At 38.1% G+C, this 25,378-nt stretch overlaps 1 protein-coding gene across 1 annotated transcript in view; it reads left to right on the top strand.

Moving 5' to 3' along the window:
• Positions 1-25,378, top strand: part of LOC137447269 (neural-cadherin-like) — a 60,588-nt gene that overhangs the window by 17,000 nt on the left and 18,210 nt on the right. The window contains exons 4-21 of the mRNA XM_068150643.1: positions 67-274; positions 1,453-1,564; positions 2,254-2,503; positions 6,095-6,237; positions 8,232-8,404; positions 8,957-9,125; positions 10,705-10,875; positions 11,745-11,917; positions 12,989-13,156; positions 13,742-13,991; positions 14,097-14,224; positions 14,908-15,094; positions 15,455-15,598; positions 17,031-17,314; positions 17,646-19,260; positions 20,997-21,090; positions 22,240-22,424; positions 22,636-22,865. Coding sequence (XP_068006744.1) covers positions 67-274; positions 1,453-1,564; positions 2,254-2,503; positions 6,095-6,237; positions 8,232-8,404; positions 8,957-9,125; positions 10,705-10,875; positions 11,745-11,917; positions 12,989-13,156; positions 13,742-13,991; positions 14,097-14,224; positions 14,908-15,094; positions 15,455-15,598; positions 17,031-17,314; positions 17,646-19,260; positions 20,997-21,090; positions 22,240-22,424; positions 22,636-22,865 — 4,684 coding nt within the window. The remainder of the gene's footprint in view (positions 1-66; positions 275-1,452; positions 1,565-2,253; positions 2,504-6,094; positions 6,238-8,231; positions 8,405-8,956; positions 9,126-10,704; positions 10,876-11,744; positions 11,918-12,988; positions 13,157-13,741; positions 13,992-14,096; positions 14,225-14,907; positions 15,095-15,454; positions 15,599-17,030; positions 17,315-17,645; positions 19,261-20,996; positions 21,091-22,239; positions 22,425-22,635; positions 22,866-25,378) is intronic.

Here is a 25,378-nt window from a genome sequence, read left to right as displayed (position 1 = left end):
ATATTTTCCAATATGCTTTTTTATGTGCTTAAGAGTGTTTTTTTTCTTTTTTTTATTAAAATGCAGCTTTCTTACAGTCACTGCTGTATCATATCAAAAGAAATCCCTGAGCTACAGTTTACTAACTAATCCTAGTGGGCTATTCAGCATTGATCATGGAACAGGAGATATCAGTTTAACTCGGGGTGTGGATTATGAGAGTGACCAACACCAGTATCTACTTCTGGTCAGAGCAGAGGAAAATGAGGAACAACAGCTCAGCAGTGCAGCTGAGGTAGGTGTTCATTTCTGGCAGTCTCTATGTATTTCCATTTTCTGTCAGCCTTTCCAGAGTTCTGTACAGATTCACTAGGGGCTCTCATTTCCTCATCTCATCCTATCTCTTCTACTGTCTATGTAGTCTTTCTGACTATTTGAGGGCAGGTTTAGGTACTCATAGAGTTCACCCTTGCAGATGATGAAAGGGCTATTTCTGTGAGGAATTGACATGCCATCCCCTATCTGGGAAGATATGGAAATAGATGTGGCCAAGCCATGGAGAAGGTTTTGTTCTGCACTAAACCTTCATAAAGTATAATGTATTTTTGAGATTGTTCCAGTTTAAAACAAAGGCAGAACAGAAAATTACTTGTTTCCTATCTAGGACATGAAATGAACTTGTAAAGAGAGAAAGTAATAAAACCAAAGAGATATCATGGTGTTCAGTTATTTGAATTCAAGGATTCACTGAGCTAGATAATCCATGCTTATTCCTGCTGCAGGAAGTAAGATGTACCCAATAGTGGGAATAGGAGGTTTGAATTACTAGGACCAAGTGTGAGGTCACAGAGACAGTGAAACAAAAAGCAATATGTCCATGTAACAAATAGTGGCTGTAGTGCTCCAGAGACCCATAATTTCTGTTGACCCTTTTATGTACTACAAGATTAAGAGTGTTAGAATATGACTTGAAAGATTATGAGATGATGAGTGGAAAATTTTACTGCAAGGGACTGAAACTTGGCAATTTCTAGTATCATGGAATCATAGAATGGCTTGAGATAGAAGGGAACTTAAGGATCATCTAAGTTCCAACCCCCCTGCCATGGGCAGGTACACCTCCTACAAGACCACAGCGCTCAAAGCCTCATTCAGCCTGTTCTTAAACACTTCCAGGAGTGAGGCATCCACAAACTCTCTGGGCAATCCATTCCAATGTCTCACAACCCTCATAGTAAATAATTTCTTCCTAATGTCTAATCTAAACCTACCCTGTTGTATTCTGGAATCTAATATTTCAGTGGTTCTCAGTAGAAGAAGAACAATCTCAGAAAAATGGCTTAGCCTATGTGCTGTGGGTTCTTAAGACCTCAAGGATGTTTTTGGGAAATTCTTCCTGCCAATATTTCTAGAGCAGTAAAATCATTACCTTGATGAATTTTGCTGTTTAACATACCCCTCTTTTCCGTTAAGGTTTTGGTTGTAATCACAGATGTGAATGATTGTGCCCCTGAATTTCATCAGATGATTTACAGCAAAGCTGATGTTCCTGAAACAGTTACAATGACAACTGCGCTTCTACAAGGTTAGTGTTTCTAAACTGATTTGTTACATTCAGTGTGGGTATTTTATTTTCTTCTCACAATTAGAATTCAGTTCAGAAGGCAAAATTACCTGGCCCAGCGTTGGTAGCTGCGACTTTCTGAAGACAAATGGCACCTTGTGGGATTGGGTCATAATTATTTACTACTGGCACAAACAAAATGATTTTGGGGGACAGGAGACAAAGGAAAGAAATCTTTGTAGAATTTTTTGAAGTAACAGGACTTTGGTTGTGGTTGGTATTGTATCAGCAGGCTTATAGTAGCAATCTTGCAGTGTTTATTTGAAGGAAGAGAGTGATGTTGGATCAGAAATAATGGAAACATCAGCTCACTCTCTCTGCCTGTCTTTTAAAGTACTATGTGGGCTGGCTGTAGGGAATACTGCTCTCTTTGAATCCAGCAGACAAAGGCAAGATCTAGTAGCTAAATTCAATCAGGGACTTAAATGTTCCTCTTTTTTTTTTTTTTTTTAAAGGAACTTGCATTCAGGGAAGGGTTAGCTTAATAAAAAGCACAAGGGATAGCAGAATTTCATAAATTATTTCAAACACCACATGCCAAGGCAAATGCTATTACAGCTTTAAACAACACACTAATTCTCTTGTTAAAGTACTTAACATTCCAATTCACAGGCTTTGATCTATACAATGTCTTTCTTTTCTCTTTTTAGTGACAGCCTCTGACTGTGATTCAAAGGAGAACGCTGAGTTGCTGTATTATTCTTTGAGTCAAGATTTCAGTATTAGTTCTCATGGTACTATTTTTCCAGCAACACAACTGGACTATGAGCGACCTAACCATCTGTATGAGTTTGTAGTGCTGGCTGTGGATAAAGGGGAAGAGCCAAAGACTGGGACAGCAACTGTTAGGATCCACATTTCGAATGTGAATGATGAAGCACCTGAATTTTCTCAGAGAATGTAAATACATATTTTTAAAACTCTGTTATCTTTGTCTTTTACTCTTGTTGTTTGTGTTGGAAAGCTGATCATTACAGCATGGTAACTGACTTAGATTCAGTCAAATTTGAGAGTCGGACTGGCAAATGTAGAACAATCATTGACTTTGAGACTCTCTTACTATCAGTTTTGGAAAAAAAACAAAAACCACAAAGAAGACATCTTTAAACTGGGTTCCTAAGTTTAAGGTTTAGGCTTACTTTCAATAGTAGGACATGTTTAACTACCTAGAGAGGTAGTATATAGAATCATAGAATGATTTGGGTTGGAAGGGACCTCCAAAGGTTGTCTAGTCCAACCCCTTTGAAGGGACATCCTTCATTAGATCAAGTTGCCCAGAGTCCTGTTGAGCCTGACCTTGAATATCTCCAGTGATGGGGCCTCAACTACCTCTCTGGGCAACCTGTTCTAGTGTTCCACTACCCTCATGGTAAAGAACTGCATCCTAATATCCAACCTGGATCTACTCTAATTTCAAACCACTGCCCCTGTCGTATCCCTATATAAACACTCTGTAGTAGGACTTGTGTATCTACCTAGAGAGAAGTATATAGGCACTTTCTTTTGACAGATCTTGCACTTAGGTTTTCCCCAGTATGTACTGAAAGTGATGGTGCAATTGTTTCAAATTATTCAAGAGGACCTCTGTACCACCAAAGGAAATCAAGCAGAAAAAGCAGGCACCTCAGTGTTGTCTTCAGCCCTCATCCAGAGTGCATGGTGGAATTCAGCCTTTTAGTTAGGCAATTTAAGCTTAAACAGAGTCAACACTCTGCATCTTTGGTTTATAATTGTTCAAGAAAAATGCTTAAATGACAGAATCCTAAATGACCACTGAATTGTAAAACCCACAAACCAAATGTCAATAAGTGGAATTCACTTAGTTTTACTTAGACTCATGCCCTACAAACTCTGCTTTTTTTCTCTTGCTCTCTCTTCCCCATGTCCCCCTACAGCATCAGGAAGCATTTTAATTCCATAGCTGGGGCTCAAAAGCATCTGAAGCAGTGTCAAAAGTGCTATAAACTTGGATTTGCATTTAAGGCTTAGTAATGAAATTCACAGTCAGTCTCTGAACCAATCTTCTACTCTTAAAAGTAGAAGTTGCTCAGAACAAAACCTTGGTGGAGATTTCAGTGATGCTGAGCTTGTGGTTTAGCTGAACAAAACAGCAAAGCTTTCTGACAGTCCTTATTGTACGTAAAGGTAACCTCTGGCTTCAAAATCTCGTGCCTGCTTTTCTTTCCCAAACATTGCTTAGGAGGTACAGCTTGGAAAAGCTGATATTCTGTTAATTCTTATTGGATCTCTATGCATTTTCTAGCATGAAAGCAAACTAAGTTTCTCAGCCTTCCTATGATGCTTATTTTTCATGCATGTGGTTGTGTTAATATTGAAGGTCTTTGAATATTTACCTGTATCTGTTCCTCATTTTTTAGTCATAAATAAGTGACACTGTTAAAGAATCTGTAAAGATCTCTAACAAACTGGAAGCTGAAAACATACTATAAAAAACCCCCAGCACCCTGCCAGCTGTTATATTTAAAGCTTACAAAAGAATATGACTAAAATTAACATTATTTGAAGTTACCAAACATTCACAAGAAGCTTTGCTGTTTCCTGTGCAATAGCAGCAAACTTCTATTCTGTATGTGTGTAAATTGGCACTGGAATTGAATTCAGCTCCTGGAATTCAAGTTATCTCAGGTTTTTATTCACCCAGGTTAAACAGGGCTTTGATTTTACTTTAAATTTCTCATTTAAAAAAAAATAAAAATCTTCCAACTTAAAAGTGAATTTCAGCCAGAACTTCATAGTTTTCTGTGAAGTAGATTCATTGTGAAAACTTGTACATTAGGTCCTGCTGAGAGTCTAGTTTGCAATTAATGTTGTACTCTGTAGCAGGCTAATACAAATCAAGATCATAGTATCACAGTATCACTAAGGTTGGAAGAGACCTCGAGGATCATTGAGTCCAACCTGTCACCACAGACCTCATGACTAGACCATGGCACCAAGTGCCACATCCAATCTCCTCTTGAACACCTTCAGGGATGGTGACTCCACCACCTCCCTGGGCAGCCCATTCCAATGACTAGTGACTCTCTCAGTGAAGAACTTTCTCCTCACCTCGAGCCTAAACTTCCCCTGGTGCAGCTTGAGACTGTGTCCCCTTGTTCTGGTGCTGGTTGCCTGGGAGAAGAGACCAATCCCTTCCTGGCTACAACCACCTTTCAGGTAGTTGTAGAGGGCAATGAGGTCACCCCTGAGCCTCCTCTTCTCTAGGCTAAGCAATCCCAGCTCCCTCAGCCTGTCCTCATGATGATGTCCTTCTAGCTTCTTGTTTAAATAGATTTACAGCCTGGTATAAACCTACAATTCCTTGTCATGAGCTTTCCTTCATCACAGTTATTCTTTATCTCAGTTATGAAATGCTTAAGGCTACCATTCTGTTTCATTTTGTCAATTCTTACTTTTCTCTTTGTTAAGAGACCTCTTCAGATGCCTGGAACTCTTCTGTCCCTATATTTCATGTTCAAAATTATTGGAATTACTGTTCGTTTGCTTTCCAGATGCAGAGTTAACAGTGTCCTGAGGGTTGTGGCTGAGCTAAACCAGGATAATTTACTTCACTTACTTCATTGCATGTTAAACTGGGGGAAGAAAAAAAGCAGTTTCTGTGAAGGTTTGATGAAAACACACATATATCTAGGAAAAAAATAATAACAAAGCTCAGGGGGATGGTTTCTATGCATCCATTTTCTTTTTCTTAGATTTTTTTCCCCTGTTTTCAGCATATGGTGAGTAGGTCCATAAGCACTTTTAACCTGGTAGTACATATGTATTTTATATTGTTGGATATAGCCAACTGTAGTTCATTCTTATGGATGCATTTTGGAATATCTCTTATGTGGCAGGACTGTAGTATGCATAGTTTGGATTATATTCAATCCATTAAGATAAAAATAATAAATACTTGGTGAAAACAGGGGCCTTTTCTACTCCAGAGAGTGTTAAATTTAGGCTGATATTACCTCTTAATAGCTTACAATGTCAGTGATATGGACTTGATGTTTTTGTAAAGCTGACATTATACACATGTCCTCCAGATCTGATTCTCATCCTACTCACGCTGGTGGCAAAGACTACACCAAAAGCATTTTTAGACCTTGTGTCAGAAAGTGTACTATAACAAGCAGTGCTGTCAATTTGGAAAACATTGGCTTTGAATCATGCAACTCACTTTTTTTAAATTAAAAAAAGCAGAGTGAATTCTCCAAGTAACTCATGCCTTGTAGCACAGAAAAACTTTAATGCTGCTTAAAGTTTGTGATGGAAATCTATGGGAGGTAACACCAGAAAGATATGAGTGGTAGGATGGATCATCAATAATATTTCACTGCTTAACAAAGAAGCATCTCACTGGTGTAACTGTATTAATAAACTAATTGAAATCTCGGCACAGGCAGCCAGTGGGTCTTGTAAAGCATAGTTCTGTATGGGTTATGTCCTGTCAATCCATAAATGAGTTGTCATAATTTCTTTTAACAGCTACAGAAGTTTTGTTTCTGAAGATGCAGGCCCAAATACACTGATTGCTACAGTTAATGCTGTTGACCCTGATGGAGATGGTGTGACCTATGATATTCTGTCTGGAAATGAAAAAGGAAACTTTGTTATCGATCCTAAGAAAGGTAATATTATTTTAGCTCTTTGCTGCTGCTGTCACAATGTTGATTCTCATATGGTGCAGCTTGAATTTGGTCATCCTTAGGTAGCAGTTATAAAAGCATATGCAATTTTAAGCTAATACTAATGTAATTTTTTAAAAGTTCAGGAAAAAGATGCAATCATTCTAGACATTCATAATATTGAAAAAAGGGTACCATTTTCCTAAAATCTTTGTAAAATTGATCTTATTTGTTCATTGTTTACTTTCAGTTAACTTAATAGAGAGCGTGATTATAAACCACAGGTGAGTTAATAGATAGCAAGTTAATAGAGAATGTTATTACTGATAGACATTCCAAAATGTCAAAAAAGGGTTTGAATAACATTTAAAACCAAAAATATGCACAAACACACATCATCTGAGTAGGCTGGAATATCCCTTTGAATTAATAGGATTGCTGCTGATTGCTTGAAAAAGCAAAAGGCAATGTTTTGAGACAGCAACAGGCAACTGGATTGAAAGCCGACTGAAGTAACTTAATTAACTTCAATTAACCTACTTGATGTTTAACCTGTTTTGAACTGCAATCAAAATCTGAATGTAATGTGTTGAGTATATAGGAAGGAATGAGCTGCTTAAAGTTATTCCTTCTTTTTATTTCATAGAGTTCACTTAGCATGAAATTTTAATGTCGATGCAAATCATGTTTTTGCAATATTAATGTTAGGTTCTGAAATGTTCCCAAAAATATGACATGCAGGTAACTTGCAAGTGGTGGAGCACGATCCTCAATTTACTGAGAGCTCCTTTTATCCTTTCCAACTTAAAAATAGAGCTGTAGCTTCCAAGAGTTAAATTTCTAAAGATACTTCAGCACCTGAAGAGGAGCAATGGTTTTAAAAGTGCCTTAATTGCCACAGGGGTAGTATATCTGATGCTTCTCAAAAGAACTTTATTGTAGTGCTTAAAGAACCTTAAAATTTGATTGATAGGATTAGCTCCATAGTTTTAATATAGATAATAATTTATATGGACTTTTATGCTTTTTTACCAATTAACTTAATTTTATAACCAGTAGAATTTTTTTTCCAAAACACTTTCAGGCTTTTGCTGCTTAGTAAAGCAGCAAAGGTTTATACAGGGGCTTGAAGCAATTTCCTTTCGGAAATAAATCATGTCAGGAGAATAGTCTGTACTCCCTTGATGCAGGAATGCCAAGGTAAAGTGGAGAAGTGTCAGAAATAAGTGCTGCAGCTAAAACAATACATTTGCAACTTAATTGAGTGACATTGATCTGTAACAATACAATTTCTGTTGTGCCTGATGAAGAACAGAGGTGATTGATGGATGATGGAGCAAAGGAATGAGAGATTCTTACTGCATGGTCTCGGGTAGCTGTAGTCTCTTCTGCTTTTGTAACAAATCTTCCATACATCTTTCTCTGACAATGCCTTTATGTCTCATTTAGGAGGGTGTATCATTTGAGTGACTTGGGAAAGTAGCAAAATACAGGTTTTCTGAGAATATACCTCTATTGAAATTCTGCTATGACTGTGATGCACAAAGGTAAACTTCAACCAGTTTCAGTTGAGCTAGCATCACTAACTACGAAAGTAAACCTGGTGATATGTGCTTCATTGCAATAATGGTACAGGAACATAACCAGACTCACTGATGGGGCAGGTGCAGGTAAAACTGAAGTCTGCCACAAAGTTTTTCTAGATTTTCTTTTTTTCTGTGATAGGTAGAGGAATGCTAACCTATGCAGGTCAGCTGAATTGTAGCTGTTATCTCCTTTAGCTCTGTAGACGAACAAACTTATTATGCTGACTTAATTTTGTTTTAATATCAGACTGCAGTGAAAATACCACAGTTAAACTGTAGCAGCCTTGTGGTTTATTCATGAGTAGGTACATTGGAATGATTTGGTGTTGTGCTTGCTAGTGAGAATAATAATAGTAATTGGTTAGTAAAAAAAAATCCAAACCCAACCACAATCTACTGTTGTTTTTACAGGGCTAGTTAGACTTCGTTCAAGTCCGTTTCCAAAGCTGCAGGGACCAGAATATGTACTTAATGTCACAGCTACTGATGATAACACCTCTGGAGGGCCCCATTCTCTTACAAGTACTGCCCAGGTTGTTGTGAGAATTGATGATGTCAACAATAATAAACCTGTCTTTCAGAAGGTAAATACATGAGGCTCTGTAGCAAATGTTAAAGACTGCAAGTGATGCAGCAGATGAGCTATTCAACAAGTGATCTGCTTTGGATTCTGAGTCCTGGTGTTCCTTTCACTGTTTTTTCCATCCCTCTCCTAAGACTTATAGGATTTGTTCTCCTCTTGTGGCAGAACAGTTCCTGTGAGCACTGTCTCTTTCTTGAACCACATCTCATCTCTGGCATGTTAGAATGTGAGCCTTTTGGAGGTTGAGTGACATATGAAGAGGAATTGCTAGGTATAGCTATCTATTCACTGGCCCTGTGTTGCAAAATATTCCAAAATACCTCTCTAAATTACATAGGCTTCTTCTGATCATTGTGTGTATGGAACTGATAGAAGGGAGAAGTATGGAAGTGTTTTAGCTTAACTTGTAAAGTACTGTAAATAATAAATCTTTAAATATGCTTTAATAATCACAGTATCACAGTATTAATTAGTTAATTATGTTACAGAGAAAACGTTGACATCAGTGCATATGAATGGAAGTGTAGCTAGATCTCTTTTCTTGCTTTTTCAGTGTCAGTATTATCAGGAGCATGCTTCTGTTTTGGAAAACCAGCCTTCAGGGACAGCTGTACTGCAGGTTGAAGCTACTGATGCTGATGAAGGAGTCAATGGTATGGTGAAATATGGCTTGATGCACAGAGGTGGTGTTCTACCAGCATTCAGTATTCATCCTGACACAGGTAAAGTGAATATCATAACTGATACTGGAGACCACTTTGTTACATGGGTTGAAAAAAAAAATAAAATCAGATTTCGTACTTTTTCATTTAGTTTTGTAATAGCAGACAGAATATAAACCATATTAACTGCAGGAACAAATAGTCTCCTTCTAGTTTCATGCATATGGAGAGGCTGAGGGAGCTAGGATTGTTTAGCCTGGAGAAGGGGAGGCTCAGGAGTGACCTCATTGCCCTCTACAACTACCTGAAAGGTGGTTGTAGCCAGGAAGGAGTTGATCTCTTCTCCCAGGCAACCAGCACCAGAACAAGGGGACACAGTCTCAAGCTGTGCCAGGGGAGGTTTAGACTTGAGGTGAGGAGAAAGTTCTTCACCAAGCGAGTTGTTCATCATTGGAATGGGCTGCCCAGGGAGGTGGTGGAGTCACAATCCCTGGAGGTGTTCAAGAGGAGATTGGATGTGGCACTTGGTACCATGGTCTAGTCATGAGGTCTGTGGAGACAGGTTGGACTCAATGATCCTCGAGGTCTCTTCCAACCTTAGTTATACTGTGATACTGTGAACTAGAACTGATGCTTTCCCTGAAATGTGGAAGTTCTTTGTGAAATAACTCTTGTGGCTTTGTGATTAGATTAAAAAAAAGCCACAAATTTTTAAGTGCACATTATCTTAAAACATTGCTAATGGCATATAAATGATTTATCCAAATGACAGTAGCCTTATAAACAGCAAAGAGACAAAGTCTTGCAAGGCCAAAACTAGTGTCATTGAGACACTTGAATGTGTCCAAAGAAGGGCAACGAGGCTGGTGAGAGGCCTCGAACGGAAGCCCTAAAAGGAGAGGCTGAGGGAGCTGGGATTATTTAGCCTAGAGAAGAGGAGGCTCAGGGGAGACCTTATTGCTGTCTATAACTACCTGAAGGGTGGTTGTAGCCAGGAGGGGGTTGGTCTCTTCTCCCAGGCAATCAGCACCAGAACAAGAGAACACAGTCTCAAGCTGTGCCAGGGGAAGTTTAGGCTCGAGGCGAGGAGAAAGTTCTTCACTGAGAGAGTTGTTAGCCATTGGAATGTGCTGCCCAGGGAGGTGGTGGAGTCACCGTCCCTGGAGGTGTTCAAGAGGGGATTGGACGTGGCACTTGGTGTCATGGTTTAGTCATGAGGTCTGTGGTGACAGGTTGGAGTTGATGATCTTTGAGGTCTTTTCCAGCCTTGGTGATTCTGTGATTCTGTAAATGCAGGCTGAACTTCTGGAGAATTAAAAGCATGGAATACACCTGTATTTTTCTTCTTCTTCTTCCTTTTTTTTTTTTTTTTTTACTTATTCCCTTAAAATAATTTGTTACTTATCTCCATTTTCAAAATTTAGGTGCAGTTAAGTGTATATGAAATCTATAACAGCACAGTTTAAGATGTTGAAATTGTTAAACCTTGCATTCAAATCCTTGAACTCGAAATTCACGGTTACAGGCATATTTAACCTGCTGCACTGTTTCTCAGTGTATTGACAGATAAATAAACATCTAAATGTAGAATATTGTCAAATGCATAGCATTTTAACTCTGGCATTACATTTGTTTTCAGGAGTTCTGACAACTGCTCAGGTATTTGATCGAGAAAAGCAGAAGGAATATCCCATCACTGTGACAGCAACAGATCAGGCAGCGGAACCGCTCATTGGAATATGTCAGATAAATATTCTCATCCTGGACCAAAATGACAATGATCCCAGATTTGAAAACACCCACTATGAATGTAATTGAGAGTCATTGGATAGAGTTTCGGTGCCCTGACTGTGAGCTTACCTGATGGCTAAGATTTTTGAGTTTTGTCTTTCCTGGCAGTAGATCATGTGACCCACTAGGTGATTGCAGCCAGAGATGCATTACCTTAATTCATTGCAGAATTGCTGTTCTGTGTAATGTGCAATGTAACAAGTACAGTCTGGAATCTTAGGACTTCTTGAGTGTCTCTATGGGAGAATTCCTTGAAACAATAGTCATGTCTGTATCTTTGTTTACTTGACCACACCAAGTGTCTGTGGTGTTACGCAGAGATAAGAATGTGAGTGTGCAGCACTGTGCAATAACTGTATCCTTTGTTTTCTGATTAACAGATTCTTGTCATAACTTTTCTCATTTGAATTTTGTACTTCTTCATTGTTCACTGTTTTACTTTTCCTTCTTGATTCATAAAAAACCACCTTCTTCTTCATGCATAAACATTCAGAGGCATGTGTAATATTCATTAAAAAATGAAGACTGGTAGTTCTTAATTAGTTATTCTATGCAAATCCTAGAAAGTACTTTCTGATTGTGTGGTCCTTTTCTTCTGGTTTTATGCACTAAAGTAAAATTCATACAGTGCACTTAGTCCCTTAGCAAAACTGCAGGACAAAAAAAGTAGTATCTTATGAGAAATAAGAATTCCAAATTGTGAATGTGATGATGTGAAGATCTCATGTGATCTGTAGCTCTGGAGTGATGGCCATTGTTCCAAAGGAGATAAAGTTATAGCTCCTATACATTGCTAATTTAGCATTTTTTGTTATTCCTTTCATATACTTTGAAAGGTATATTTTAGTGAATTAATGATCAGTTTGAAATGTCCATTCCTTACATTAGATTTCCTAAAAGAGGACACAAGAGTTGGGACCAGTTTTCTTCGTGTTGCAGCCCATGATGATGACTACAGCTCAAATGCTGCCATTACATACTCAATAGCAAATGAAGAACCCAATTATTTGCAGATTAATCCTACTACAGGCTGGGTGTATGTGAACCAACCCATATCTCAGGTATGGCACTTGCTTTCCTCTTTAAGCTGGCTATCTCAGGAGGGACTGAGGTCTTGAGTTTGTGTTACACTTCTTATTAAAGGATCAATATGTCATGTTTAAATTAAACTTGAGTCTAAGGCTTTTAGCTGATGAGTTCATTGATTGTGACTTGCATATAAGCAAGCCTGGCTTTCAGCTGGAAGGTAGTCACTCACAGCATTGCCTCTGAGAATTTCCCATTTTATTAGCTTTGACATACTAACAGTAAGGACTTGAGGGCTGAGTCTGTAAGCAGGGGAGCAAGAACCCAGGTGTAGGACTTTGCTGTGTTAACAGGCAATGAGTTAAGACACAAGTCCGAATGTGAAAGACACTGAGATTTTACTTCTGGTACAGATTACCAACTTGATACACATCCGTCATGGTGGAGTAAGCATGGCTATCCCTCAGTATGGTGAAGGTGTAGTGAACAAGATAGTTTCAGGAAGTTATCCAAAAGTTACCAGCGTCTGCTTTTTCTCAAAACCTGCATAAGCAGTTTGATATTTTCAGAGTTGTAATTTGTACTGAAACATGCTGTTGTAGATATCAATCTTTAAATATCTCATAGAGATTCAACTTATAAGTAACTGACACACAGAACTTTGGTGAAAATGTATATTATCAAACATATTTTCCTTGTTGAATGTGAGAGCCTTACAGACCTAATAAGAAAAACTGTTGGTAGGTAGGCTTAGGACCTCAAAGGCTCCACAAAGTGGGTATGTTTGGGTTTGTTTGAAACTTTGTGTGAAATTTGCTAATGTTTATTGAGACAAATAGCAACAGTTTCCAACAATATTGATTAAAGCATATAGCAGAATTTGGATGAACCTTGCACCTGCTTCATAGTCTGAGCTCAGTATTCTGCACTTGTGGAAGTGTTTCTTCTGTATAGGTTTTTTTTTTTTTTTTTTTTTAAGTGTGCCTTTACATTTACTAATTCGTTTGGAAACAAAAATCACTTTTATTAATTCATTGGGGAAAAAAAATTAAAGAAGGTGCCTGATTCAAAACCCTCTGATAAGAAGAACTTTCTTTACTGCTCAGAGGTCATCTATAATTCGAGAGGTTATTGCTACAGATGGAGGTAACAGAAGCAGTAAAGTTGAACTTGCAGTAACTATTACCAGTGCAAAAAACCAGCCTCCACAGTGGGAAAGAGAAAGCTACGAAGTTGTTATTCCAGAGAACACTACACGAGATGCATCGATTCTGGTAAGGTTGGAACAGGCTTGGCTATCTATCTATAGCTCAAAGGTCATTGAATAACTGAATGTTGCTTATTTGCTTAGATATAGTGAGCTTTTATAACAGTTTTGGGTATTGTAGGGACCAATGATCTACTATCAGTTTTCTTTTAGAAGTGCTAATGGTAACCAGGATTTTTTATTTAGTTTGTATGTGTTGCAGCCATTATTTAATTTTCTTCCACTTGAACAGCACAATAGGTGTTCCAAAATTTTTAATGCTATTGTGTTACATGAGGTGATTACTGGAATTAAAGTAATTAGAGTTGTTCAATTTGATTGCTCAGAGTGAGTAATTGGAACAGTTTTATGAAGTAACTTCAAAATTCGTATATTTAGGATAAATTAATGAGTAACCAAATGTGACCTTTGGCTGCAGCTGTGTACAGCCCGAAGCTGCATTGGGTAGGGTTAAGATTTGGTCTCAGGAAACATGTGTCCTAATGTTTTCATTTGAGAGATGGAGGTCTAGATGAATCAATACACAAAAGGTTTTAGAAATGTTGTGGTACTTACGAAACTGTTAATTGTGCGAAATTTTTGACCTGTGCAGACAATCAAAGCAAGTTCTCCCCTTGGTGATCCCCGTGTGACTTACAACCTAGAAGAGGGCCTTGTACCAGAGACCAACATGCCAGTTCGTTTCTACCTGACTCCAAACAGACATGATGGTTCTGCTTCAATCCTAGTAGCTGAGCCACTAGATTATGAAACAACAAAGAGTTTTCTGCTGAGGGTTCGAGCACAGAATGTCGCTGCAGTTCCTCTGGCAGCATTCACTACAGTCTATATTAATGTAACAGGTGTGTAAGCTGTGTAGTGATATTACAGTATATTAATAGTAGTTGTTCTATTTTTTTCCCTTTAAAGTGTAATAGTTTTTTATATGCTCTTTTTTTGTGCTTCAGATGTCAATGACAATGTTCCATTCTTCACTTCCTCTATTTATGAAGCCTCAGTAGCAGAGGGAGCTGCTGTTGGGACATTTGTTGTTCAAGTGTCTGCCACAGACCTTGACCTTGGTCAGAATGGTGAGGTAAGCAAGTGGGTTCCTACATCTTCTATGATGAAAGGTATGGAATAGCTTCCAAAGGTAAACCAGACTGTAAGTCTTCGAACTAGAAAAGGGATGACTAATAGGGAAATAGTTAATTACATATTTTTCTCTCTTACTGTGTGAAAAAAATGCAACTGAAACTAGCGGGTGGAGAAATACAACCTGTAGTTCAGGTGAAAAACTTGCCCTGGTTTGGAAAGGTTTACATAGACCTAAAGTGTGATTAGAAGTTAAAAGCTTCTGACAGTTGTAAATTGTGGAGGGTACTGAGAACTGATCTCTTACAAAAGATGTCAGGTAAACAGCAAAAGTGGATGCATTTGGTAGTGATTTTAAAAACTGGAAGTAGTTATATTCTTAGAAGAAGAGTGCAAGCTGAAGTCAAGTGCACAGCTCCCCTGTGGCTATTATATTAATACCTGTGATATTTGGCTGAGTTTGAGTGCAGTCACACAAGCACTGTGCTTACATGAACTAGCGGTCTTGGGAACCAAGACAAATTTATTTACACAGTCTTCACACAGTTGACTTTAAACTAGGTTGCTCAAGATGGTAGTTTTACTCAGCTATCTCAAACGAAAGAAATGTTGTTCTTCTCTTTAATTTGTGAACTGCCCAACAAAAGGAAGTATAAGAATAATGACTTCTTTTTAATCCTTTAGATAGCTTACTCCCTGTTACATGATAGTGGCAGAGACTACACATCTTTTAGCTTGGACTCAGAGACAGGCTCAATATACACTGCCTCAGTGTTTGACAGAGAGAAGAAGGGGTCCTATCTTCTAGAAGTCAAGTCAGTAGATGGCTCTGAATCAGCTCGACCTGGAAAACATGGGAAGCCAAACTCTGGTAAGAGACAAATGTCTGTTGCAAGCATAATTTTACCTGGATTTGTCTTTGAAAACAGAAGCTCGGAGATACAAGATTAAATGTTAATTTCCCTTTTTCAAGTTCTGACCAAAAACTGTACAATTGCCATATTAGGCATCAGATATTCACATATTATCTGTTCAGACAAATTGAATGTGACATGCATTTGATATCCAAGTGCTTTGGAATAATGTTGGTATATATATTGTCCACAACCCTAAGGGTTTGTTTCTGTATTGTCTGCATATTCGTCTTCATTTAATGTGCGGCTAGACAGTTTAAAGAATTGTAGCTGACAGAAGTGGCACAGCTGAGTATTTTAGTTTCTTGTTTCTCTAGACACGGCCTACGTGCGCATTTTTATCAGTGATGTGAATGATAACAAGCCTGTCTTCACTCAGAGTGTCTATGAAGCAAATGTGGATGAAGATCAGGAGGTGGGCTCGACTGTCATTACGGTCAGCGCTAATGACGACGATGAAGGTAAATTATTGGAATTCCCCATAGCTGCGTCTAAAATATTAATGAGTTAACTTCAGTGCACCAAGACATATTTAGTAGTGTTAGAAATGAAAATGTCTTTTTTTTTTTTTTTCCCTCTAGATTTTAAAACTACTTTAAGTGTGAACTGATTGGGCATGAACATCAGTTCATAATGGAGCTGCGAGGCATAAGTCAAGTAACTCCTATTTTGGAGGCAATGCATTAATGTGGAATGATGGGGAATAATTTCTTTGCCAGCAAATAAAAATGTATTATAGATTAGGTAATTTTCTTACAAATGGGCACCTATAAAAATGTCCTGCTTAACTAGAATGAATCAAACTTGGTTTCAGTGAGATTAATTTGTTTTCTTTATGGACAGTATAGTTGTGTTTTAAACAAAAATTTATTGGTACACATTCTCATATTCGAGATTGACCTTCCTTAAATGGCATGTGACGAGTCTTAGCTATAATGCTTTATCTGCCAATCATTCAGGAATACAGCTATAAGTCATGTAAAAATAAGTACCTAACCAGTGATCATAAAGCAGAAAAGGAACACTACAGATTCCACCTTTTGGCTGCAGTGCACTACTAATTTGACTTGGCTGTATGGTTAAACATCCTTTTTTTTGTTGTTGCACAAGTCCCAGAGCATTGTTCTGTCAGCACGTCTACAAAGCGCAAGTGCATCCTGGTTGCATTTGATTCCTCACCCACCTGAGGTTGAGACAAATGTAATGAAGTTATAATTAAGTTATACTGAAGACAGATTTAGCTACTCAAGGAACTTCTAGTTTATTACGTAGGCTGCCTGTACATCTATAGTGTTGAATCAGAGAACCTAATGTGATGGATATATGGCACTCCATTTCTGTCCTTTTAATAAGGATTAAAGATGTAGCTATAAGAGAAGGGAAGGCAAGAAGAATAGTAATGTGAAGGTAGAGCTTGCAGAAAGGTCAGAAAGTCTTTATTTGATGTAAAACTATTGACTAATCAGTATTGCATCTGAAAAGTTCTGTTAGGGCTGTCTCGGCTGTCTCTAGTTTGGTAGATAATTATCCTGTTTGTTGGAAAGGTCTATGCATAAGTGAGTGCAGGTTGGTTCTACAGTATGAAGTATTTATAACTCATTCTTACATGCTGGGTGTTAGCAAATAAGAATTTGTCCTGTAGACTTGGCCAGTCATATTGATCCATCCATGAATTGGAGGGTTCATAAGTAATTAATAATTCATAGGAAAGGCACATTATATCATTAAAATTGGACATTCTGACACATAAAACTGACATAGCTGCATGTTTTAAAAGACCACAAAACTGTAGTACCAAAAGCAGTTGTTATATAATTTGTACTGCATTTTAACACCACATGTTTGGTCTGCTTCAAGAACTGTGTGCTTTCTGATACTGATGGTAATTGACAGGAACAAATGCTAAATTACGGTATCAGATCACAGCTGGAAACACAGGAGGAGTGCTTGATGTTGAACCAGAAACAGGAGCCATTTTTATTGCCCAGCCACTGGATTATGAAGAAACAAAAATGTATGAGATTCACTTGCTGGCCTCTGATGGGAAATGGGAAGATTATGCAGTTGCCATCATCAATGTCGTGAATAAAAATGACGAGACTCCAGTTTTCTCTATCAATGAATACTATGGAAGTATAATTGAGGAGCTGGATGGATTACCAGTCTTTGTACTTCAGGTAGTGTATGTAGTTTCAGAGATTATAGTATTTCAGTCAAAGAGCACAGATTACTCTGGTACAATTATGTTAGTGATAATTTAGCACAGATATATTAGTGAAATTTAGTTTTATTGATTTTTATTTTTGGTTAGTGGGTGAAGAGAAATGGAAAAATAACTACAAAGATAGCAAGTAGGGTAAGCAGGATGGATAATTTGTGATCCTAAAAAGCAAATCATTAAAATTTTAAAGTAGCTATCAGAACAGCACAGTAAAATTAGCAGCATATAGGAAGGATATAATGCAATAATTGCTTATTTAATAATTTATATGTCTTTGTTTTTTGTAGGTTATGGCAAATGATCCTGATAGTAATGGGAATGAAGGAGATTTGAGATACTCACTGCATGGGCATGGTGCAGGTGACATTTTCACAATAGATGAGGAAACAGGCAGCATTTACTCACACAAGATGCTGGATCGGGAAGAGAGAGCCTTGTGGAGATTTGTTGTATTGGCTACTGATGAAGGTGGAGAAGGACTTACAGGGTTTGCTGATGTAATTATTAATGTGTGGGATATAAATGACAATGCACCCACGTTTACGTGCATGCCTCATGATTGCAACGGGAGTGTCTTTGAAAATTCTCCTGCAGAAACGTTAGTCATGGAAATGGGTGCAGTTGATCGTGATGATCCAAATGTAGGTCTTAATGCTGTCCTGACTTACAGGATAACAGAGAATGCAAAAAATGAGTTTGGTACTGACATGTTTAATATCAATCCCAATACTGGTACAATTCATGTAGCAGGGGGAACGCTCGACAGAGAAAGGACTGACAATTATTTTCTTACTGTTGAGGCAAGAGATGGGGGAGGGCTAACAGGAACTGGCACTGCCACTATCTGGATTGCAGACATCAATGATCATGTACCTAAATTTACAAAAAAGATGTGGCAGGCAACAATTCCTGAAAACAGTGCCATCGACTCAGAAGTTCTGCAAGTGTGTGCAGCAGACGCAGATACTGGGGAAAATGCTGACTTAATGTTCAGTATCATCGGGGGAGACCCAGATCAGAAGTTTAGTATTGAGAGAGACAAAGAATGGCAGTGTGCCACTATTCGACTCAAAAAAAGATTGGATTTTGAGAATGCCCGTGAAAGGCAGTTTAATCTTACTCTCACAGTGGAAGATCTTGATTTTTCTAGTATTGCAGTGTGCCTGATCCAAGTTGAAGACTCTAACGACCACAGCCCAGTATTCCTTTCTCAGGTGGTTCACACAAGCCCTTTCTTTGAAAACGTGCCTGTAGGTACTACAGTAACCACAGTGAGCGCTACAGACCAGGATTCTGGTTTGAATGGGAACATCATGTATTCTATAAGGTCAGATTCAGATCCCATGAGACAGTTTGTGGTTGACCAACATGGTCATGTGGTTGTGGCAAATATCCTAGATCGTGAAGTCATTGAAAAATACAGCTTAATTGTGCAAGCTTGTGATCAAGGGACACCTGCCCACACTGGAAGTGTTACAGTTTTGATTAATTTGCTTGATGTCAATGACAATGGACCAAGATTTGAGGCACCATACATGCCTGTAGTTTGGGAAAATATATTGAGGCCTGAAATAGTGCGTATGAACCACACATCAAAATTGCTTCATGCATTTGATCCAGACAGTGAGGAAAATGGGCCACCTTTTACATTTTCATTGCTGCCAGATTTTCAGAATTCTTCGGATTTTTCTCTTACTGACAACAGAAATAACACAGCAACTGTAACTGCTTTGAGGTCCTTTGACAGAGAAAAGCAGAAAGTGTTTCATCTGCCAATAGTTATAACAGATAGTGGAATTCCAGCTATGAGCTCTACAAGCACCCTAACTATAACAATTGGTGACGAAAATGACAACTGCCATGAATCTGGCCATAAGGAAGTCTATGTGAACAGTTACAAAGGTAAGTGGTATTTGGGTATTGTAGCAGGTTCATGAATATAGTGTGGGTTTACACATTGGTTTTTTTTCCCCCCTTGCAGTTCTTAATTTATTTTTAAAATGGTTTTCCTATTTTTAAATTTCAAGTCCAATTCTGTAAAGTACTAAATAAAGTGGAACGAGTAAAATGTATTTGCAAAGCTGAGACCCTAGCATGTAAGTGATCATCTACCAAAAAATGTTACCTGCAAACAAGTACATATTTCACTTGCAGAAAAAGCATGATTTTTAACCAATAAAATCTGTTTTCCATTCACTACTTTCCACCTACACAGAGGAAAAGTCTTTTGTGTGCACCCATGATCTGACGTGAAGAGATCTGGGGATGAGAAAGGGAGAACTGAAGTATCTGAGATAAACAGAAGTTCATAGATGAGGAATTGTAGACCAGTCCTACCTCCATTGAGACAGCCACTGTGTGGCTGAGCAGGACAGAAATCTGTGGAGTTTTCTGTTGTCAAGAAAGGATCCAAGAGAAAGGACCTCCCCTCCCCTCCCAAAGGAAAATAATAATCTTTGTGGTACAATAAGTGACTGCTTCCTCTAGGAAATGTGCTCTAAAATGTAGTCTTTGAACTGATTCTAGATGTGTTTATGAGCAATACACAGTACCGAGTTCAAGAAATATTGTCAGGAAAGCTGCTCTGTGATAGCAGCCACAGGGCTGTGAGGTTTATCATAGAAAGAGAAGAGCAAATGCATCCATTAAGTGAATGTTTTACATTTTCTCATCAGAGTGGTTTAGCAGAGGATGAACAATTTAGTAATATTTTCTAAAATTTGTTCTTGAATTCCTATGTTTTACTATGTTTTATCCTGAAACTGTGTGCAAAACTAGTCCTGGTGGCCCTTATTAAGTGTGCTTTATTATGCCTTTGCCCAGATACTCCATTCCAGGTAGACTTGACTATATCTCAGTTATCACTGCACTGGTAGAATTTCTGATAATTATTAGAGAAGATTAATCTACAAAGAGTATTTCTTTACTGAGCTATTTTTGCTGACTATCAGTATGCCTAGATTAGAAAAGGATGTGACCTGATCCTAGTGCAGAAATGGGAGAACAAAGTTTCTAGGCTGGATTGGCTCCAGATTTGAACCTTCAAAATTTCACGTGTTACTGGATCTTGGCTGTGAAATTCAAAGGTCTCCCTCCCTGGAGCTTAGTATTTGAGAACAGTTGCTCAGATGTTCCACTTCTGTGACAGCCCACAAGGGCCTGAAAAAAGGGCAAAGAACTGTCACAGCTTGGTGGCTTCTTGCCCATTTCCTTTTCTCAGTCATGTCCTTTTCTCCCAGCTGCACCCTGCAAGTTGCTCTCTTTTGCTGGATTCCACTTACGTGCTGTTTGAAATAATAGAGTAGCAATGAAACATTTGGGGATTAGCTCCTGATGTGGTGACTTTTGTTTTTATCTAAGAATTGTATATAGAGTTGTACTTATTTATCATTCTGTGGTTGTTTTGTGTTGTTTGCAGCTTTTCTTCTATTCATGTGACATCCATAGTGTGCTCACATTTCCAGAAATGGAGGAAGTCCTGTGGCAGGCTCTGCATTATTTTAAGAATCTCGGATCATAACCATGACCAAATTAAGCAGGGGTCTGAAAATAATAAATACAGTAATGAATGCAGCAGAATATAAAGTGCACTGAAAAGCAAAAATTAAATGCAGATTTATTATAATTGATCTCAACAGGAAAATGGTCAACAGCAGTGCTTGGGGAAGTGTTTGCACCAGATCAAGATGACTGGGACAATAAAACATTTCTTGCTGAAGGAAAACTGCTCAAGTGAGGATTGTATTTGTGTCAAAATGAGTAATATTTATGCTTTTGTAATTATTTTCTCATGTATTTCTCTGTGTTCAGGATATGCATAAAGCCAGGGTTATAGAGTGTATTAATGAATATACCTTCTGAATGCTCTTTTTATTTGGGTAACTAGGTATAAAGAAATTAATGCAAGAGATATTTTTTTTTTCCAAGAGAATGGAGGATCACACCATGATGTTGATTTTTAGTCAGATGTCATCACTAATTTATTTTAAAATGTGCATTCTGTACGATCCAATTGAAAAATAGGCAGAATGTTTAATACTTGCTCTCAAATGTTGGAGTTGATGAAATACAAACCCTGAATTTCAAAGGGCAGAATGAAATAGTTTAATCAAAAATGAAAGGGAATTTGTTGATCTCCTTTGATGGTTAAATTTACAATTGCATGTGAAAGCCATGACTCAGATTAGTGAAGTTTTTTCTGTTAATTGAAATATGGACTTGGATCCTTAAATCCTACTTAGATGTTATTTGTTCCTTTCATAAAGTGATATGGCATGTAGCGTGATTGCATGTATGGATACAGAAAATGGATGTCAAAATGAATGTGAATTTTTGTCTCTGCTGTGCATAAGAGCTTTTTGTGGCTCAGAATTAAAAACTGACTTTCTGTCAGCAGCCCCTGGGCCTATTTTCATAGTAAGAGAGTTACTATTCCATAATAGTGGTCATGGAATGTTTCCATAATGACTGATTAAGGTCCCTTTGAGGTGGCAAATGAAGATTTTATCTGTGATTTCATGCAGAACTTATGCTGTTCCAGACATATAAATGCAGATCTGGAAAAACTTTGTGTGTTTTTGTCACTTTCTATTACTTATCTCACAGACCAGACCATGATGACTATGTTGAACCCTGTGGTTCAGCTTACACGCTGCTTTTATTCGAGTTTGGGAAAGTCTAGGGGTTAGGTAGTGGGAGAGACACCTGTTATAAATTCTGCAGATTGTAGTTTCTGAATTAAGGTGTTTCTGGTGCTGTTTTGAGGTTATCAATTCCTATAACCTTCATAGTTACATTTAAGGCTTTCTGAATTATGTTAACAGATAAAGTAAATGATCCATTTGAGATACTGAGGTTTCCTAATTGAAGGTTTATATCTAGGTCTTTCAGATTAAATCAGAGGACTGGTTCTCTGATGATGGTGGATAACACTCCTCAAGGAATATACAACTTGGAAGTTAGAGTTTCTGACGGAGTTTGTCCTGATGTTATATCTACAGTACAAATCCATGTCAAAGAGCTGGAAAATGAAGCCATACAAAACTCGGCCTCTGTGCGTCTATCAGGTTGGTTCTATTTGCTGGTGAGAGTTCAGATCAGCTGCTTCTGTACCTGAATGTTCATGTGCTGTAGGTATTATTATATCAATACTCGATCTACTTAGCACTCTAGGACATTTTCTAGTGTGTTTCCATATTGTTAAACAAGAAATAAGCTGAGAAATTATCCTGCATTCTACCAGTATTTAATGTTTATCTACTTACATACCAAACTCAGATGTCACAGCAGAGGAGTTCGTAAGGATAGATGGACATGGCAAAACAAGACATGACAAGTTCAAGGAATTACTGGCAAAAATGTTACCTGCTAAGCTCAGTGATATCATTGTCTTCAGTGTGATGAACATTGATGGAAAACAGACAGATGTAAGATTTGCAGTCCATGATGGCTCAGCATATTATAGACCTGAGAAACTGCATGCTGAGATGGCAGCATTTAAAAATGAGGTATGTTCTCTAGGGTTATCTGTGTAATCTGTCATCTGTGCAGTTCACTCAGATACTGAGTTTGCAGGGCATGCATCCTAAACTTCAGTGGAAGAACATCTTGCCTGCAGATCTACATGCAGATCTCCAGGTAAGGCTTTTTGCTTCACTCAGGACAAAACCACTTGTCAAGCAAGTAATTAATTGATTTCTTGCTTCTCCTTGGTCCCATACTATACATTACATACTATTACTGTAATACTATATTACAGGCTATTACTATATTGTTCTGCTAGCTCCTGAGTCAGTAAATATAACCACTTTTCAGTCACAGAAAGCTGTCTGGGACTGCATTCCTGTCATGGTGCAGTCTCCTGGGTTTTCTTGTCTGTGTTTCATTGTGTAATCTTATCAGACACTCCATAGAAAAAATCCTGCTGGAAGGAATCTGCAGGTTAGAAGAGTTGCAACAGATAATTGAGATGGAGACAACCAATTCTGTGATTGTATTCAAATCACTAAAGGACAACTTTACATGCAAAGTGACATCCTAGGATTGTTTAGCCTAGAGAAGAGGAGGCTCAGAGGAGACCTTATTGCTGTCTATAACTACCTGAAGGGAGGTTGTAGACAGGTGGGGGTTGGTCTCTTCTCCCAGGCAACCACCAAGAGAACAAGAAGAAACAGTCTCAAGCTGTGTCAGGGGAGGTTTAGGCTGGATGTTAGGAAGAAGTTCTTCACAGAAAGAGTGATTGGCCATTGCAGTGGGCTGCCCAAGGAGGTGGTGGAGTCACCATCACTGGAGGTGTTTAGGAAGAGACTGGATGGGGTGCTTGGTACCATGGTTTAGTTGATTAGAGAGTGTTGGATAATAGGTTGGGCTTGAGGATCTCAAAGCCCTTTTCCAACCTGGTCTGGTTTATTCTATTCTATTCTATTCTATTCTATTCTATTCTATTCTACTCTACTCTACTCTACTCTACTCTACTCTACTCTACTCTACTCTACTCTACTCTACTCTATAATAATGTTTGCACTGTAACAAGGCAAAATCAGTTCTTTAATGTAAGATGTCCTTTTCCTGATCCTGGTGTTCCATAACTATCCTGCTCTCTCACCACATCCTGCATGCTCTCTAACTCAGTCACCCAGATACAGTCTGTCTGGGGCCCACTTTTCTTTCTTGTGGCTTTGCTGAAGTCCTGCAGATGCTGCTGAACAGACGCTAAAGCTACTGCCTTGCACAAGTGCAAGGAGCTGCTGCTTGGCTTGTGACTTGCCCTGGGCAAGGCAGTGCTTCTTGACATGTCATTTGTGGCTATGGGAGCATATTTGCACTTCCCACTTATGTGAATATGGAAGAGTCTTCCTGATTCTGGAAGCCACCTGCCTACATCTTACTGTTTCTTAAATAGTTGTGCGGATTATGAGACACTTCAGAGTGACCAAGTATGAATGAGGAATGCTTCTTTTGCTTATTTATTGAATTACTGCAACAATAATATAGCAAATTGCATAGATTTAAAATATTCTGTGCCATAATATATGGCAGGTGAATTAATCAATATGGTAACAAGGGGACTGGTTCACATATTTTAATGAAAAAATATGCCTGTATTAATTATACATCACCTTTTAATATTTAATTAATAGCTCTAGCGAGCAATCACCAATAGTTTACAGAAAACCAATCATAGCTGAAGAATTTTTCCAGTAGTTTTTGTACATGTTTAACTATAAATATAGAAAATAAATAATTAGCACTGGAATTATTCATTGAATTGCTAAACAAATAATATGTTTGCATTACCTCCCTGGGATATGGCTTTACAACAGCTGTGATTTTTTATTGTTTAGCAGAAAAATAATCCATCCTAATAGTGTAAAGCAGCCATGGTTGGTTATATACACTGGTTTTCTGTAATGGTATTACACATCTGTCTACATGTACATTATGAACACTCCACTAATGGTGATAGATGTGGGCAGCACACATGAAATTGCATTGACAGGATGCATCACGTCATTGTAAAGTGTATTTTATGCCTTTGGGGAGACGTTTTTCAATACATGTTATGATACTTGAGGATATACTGACAGCTGATTACAAAGGTCAAAGTTCTTACAGTGGTGAACTGAGATGGCAGCACGAGTGAAAAAATCACTTCAGTGTTTATGTATTTGTTTTGATCCTTTCAGAGTTATTTTTAAGGCCTTTGTCATACATTTGATAATTTGAAAAGATACATATTAAATATAGAATTGAAGAGAGTGTCAGTTTGATCTAATGTTAGTTTTACATTTGTATACTTCAATATATACACCACTGTGAGTGCAGTGAGGTCTCTTGTGTTTGGGCACATCATTTTAATGTCAGAAGCTTTATAGTGCACAATCCCCAAGTAAGTGGAAGGGAGAAATCTATCATGCCAGGGAACAAACTTCATGATAACTTAGTTCAGTGTGTAGGCTACTGGCAGAAGCACAAAAAGTCTGAATTAATGGCAGCCGTGTTACTGTCCTGAGGCTTATTG

This window comes from Melanerpes formicivorus, unplaced genomic scaffold (assembly GCF_026170545.1).
Source record: "Melanerpes formicivorus ecotype bairdi unplaced genomic scaffold, bMelFor1.0.p_v2 SCAF_20, whole genome shotgun sequence".
Classification (NCBI taxonomy): domain Eukaryota; kingdom Metazoa; phylum Chordata; class Aves; order Piciformes; family Picidae; genus Melanerpes; species Melanerpes formicivorus.
This window is presented reverse-complemented; position numbering and strand designations above follow the sequence as displayed.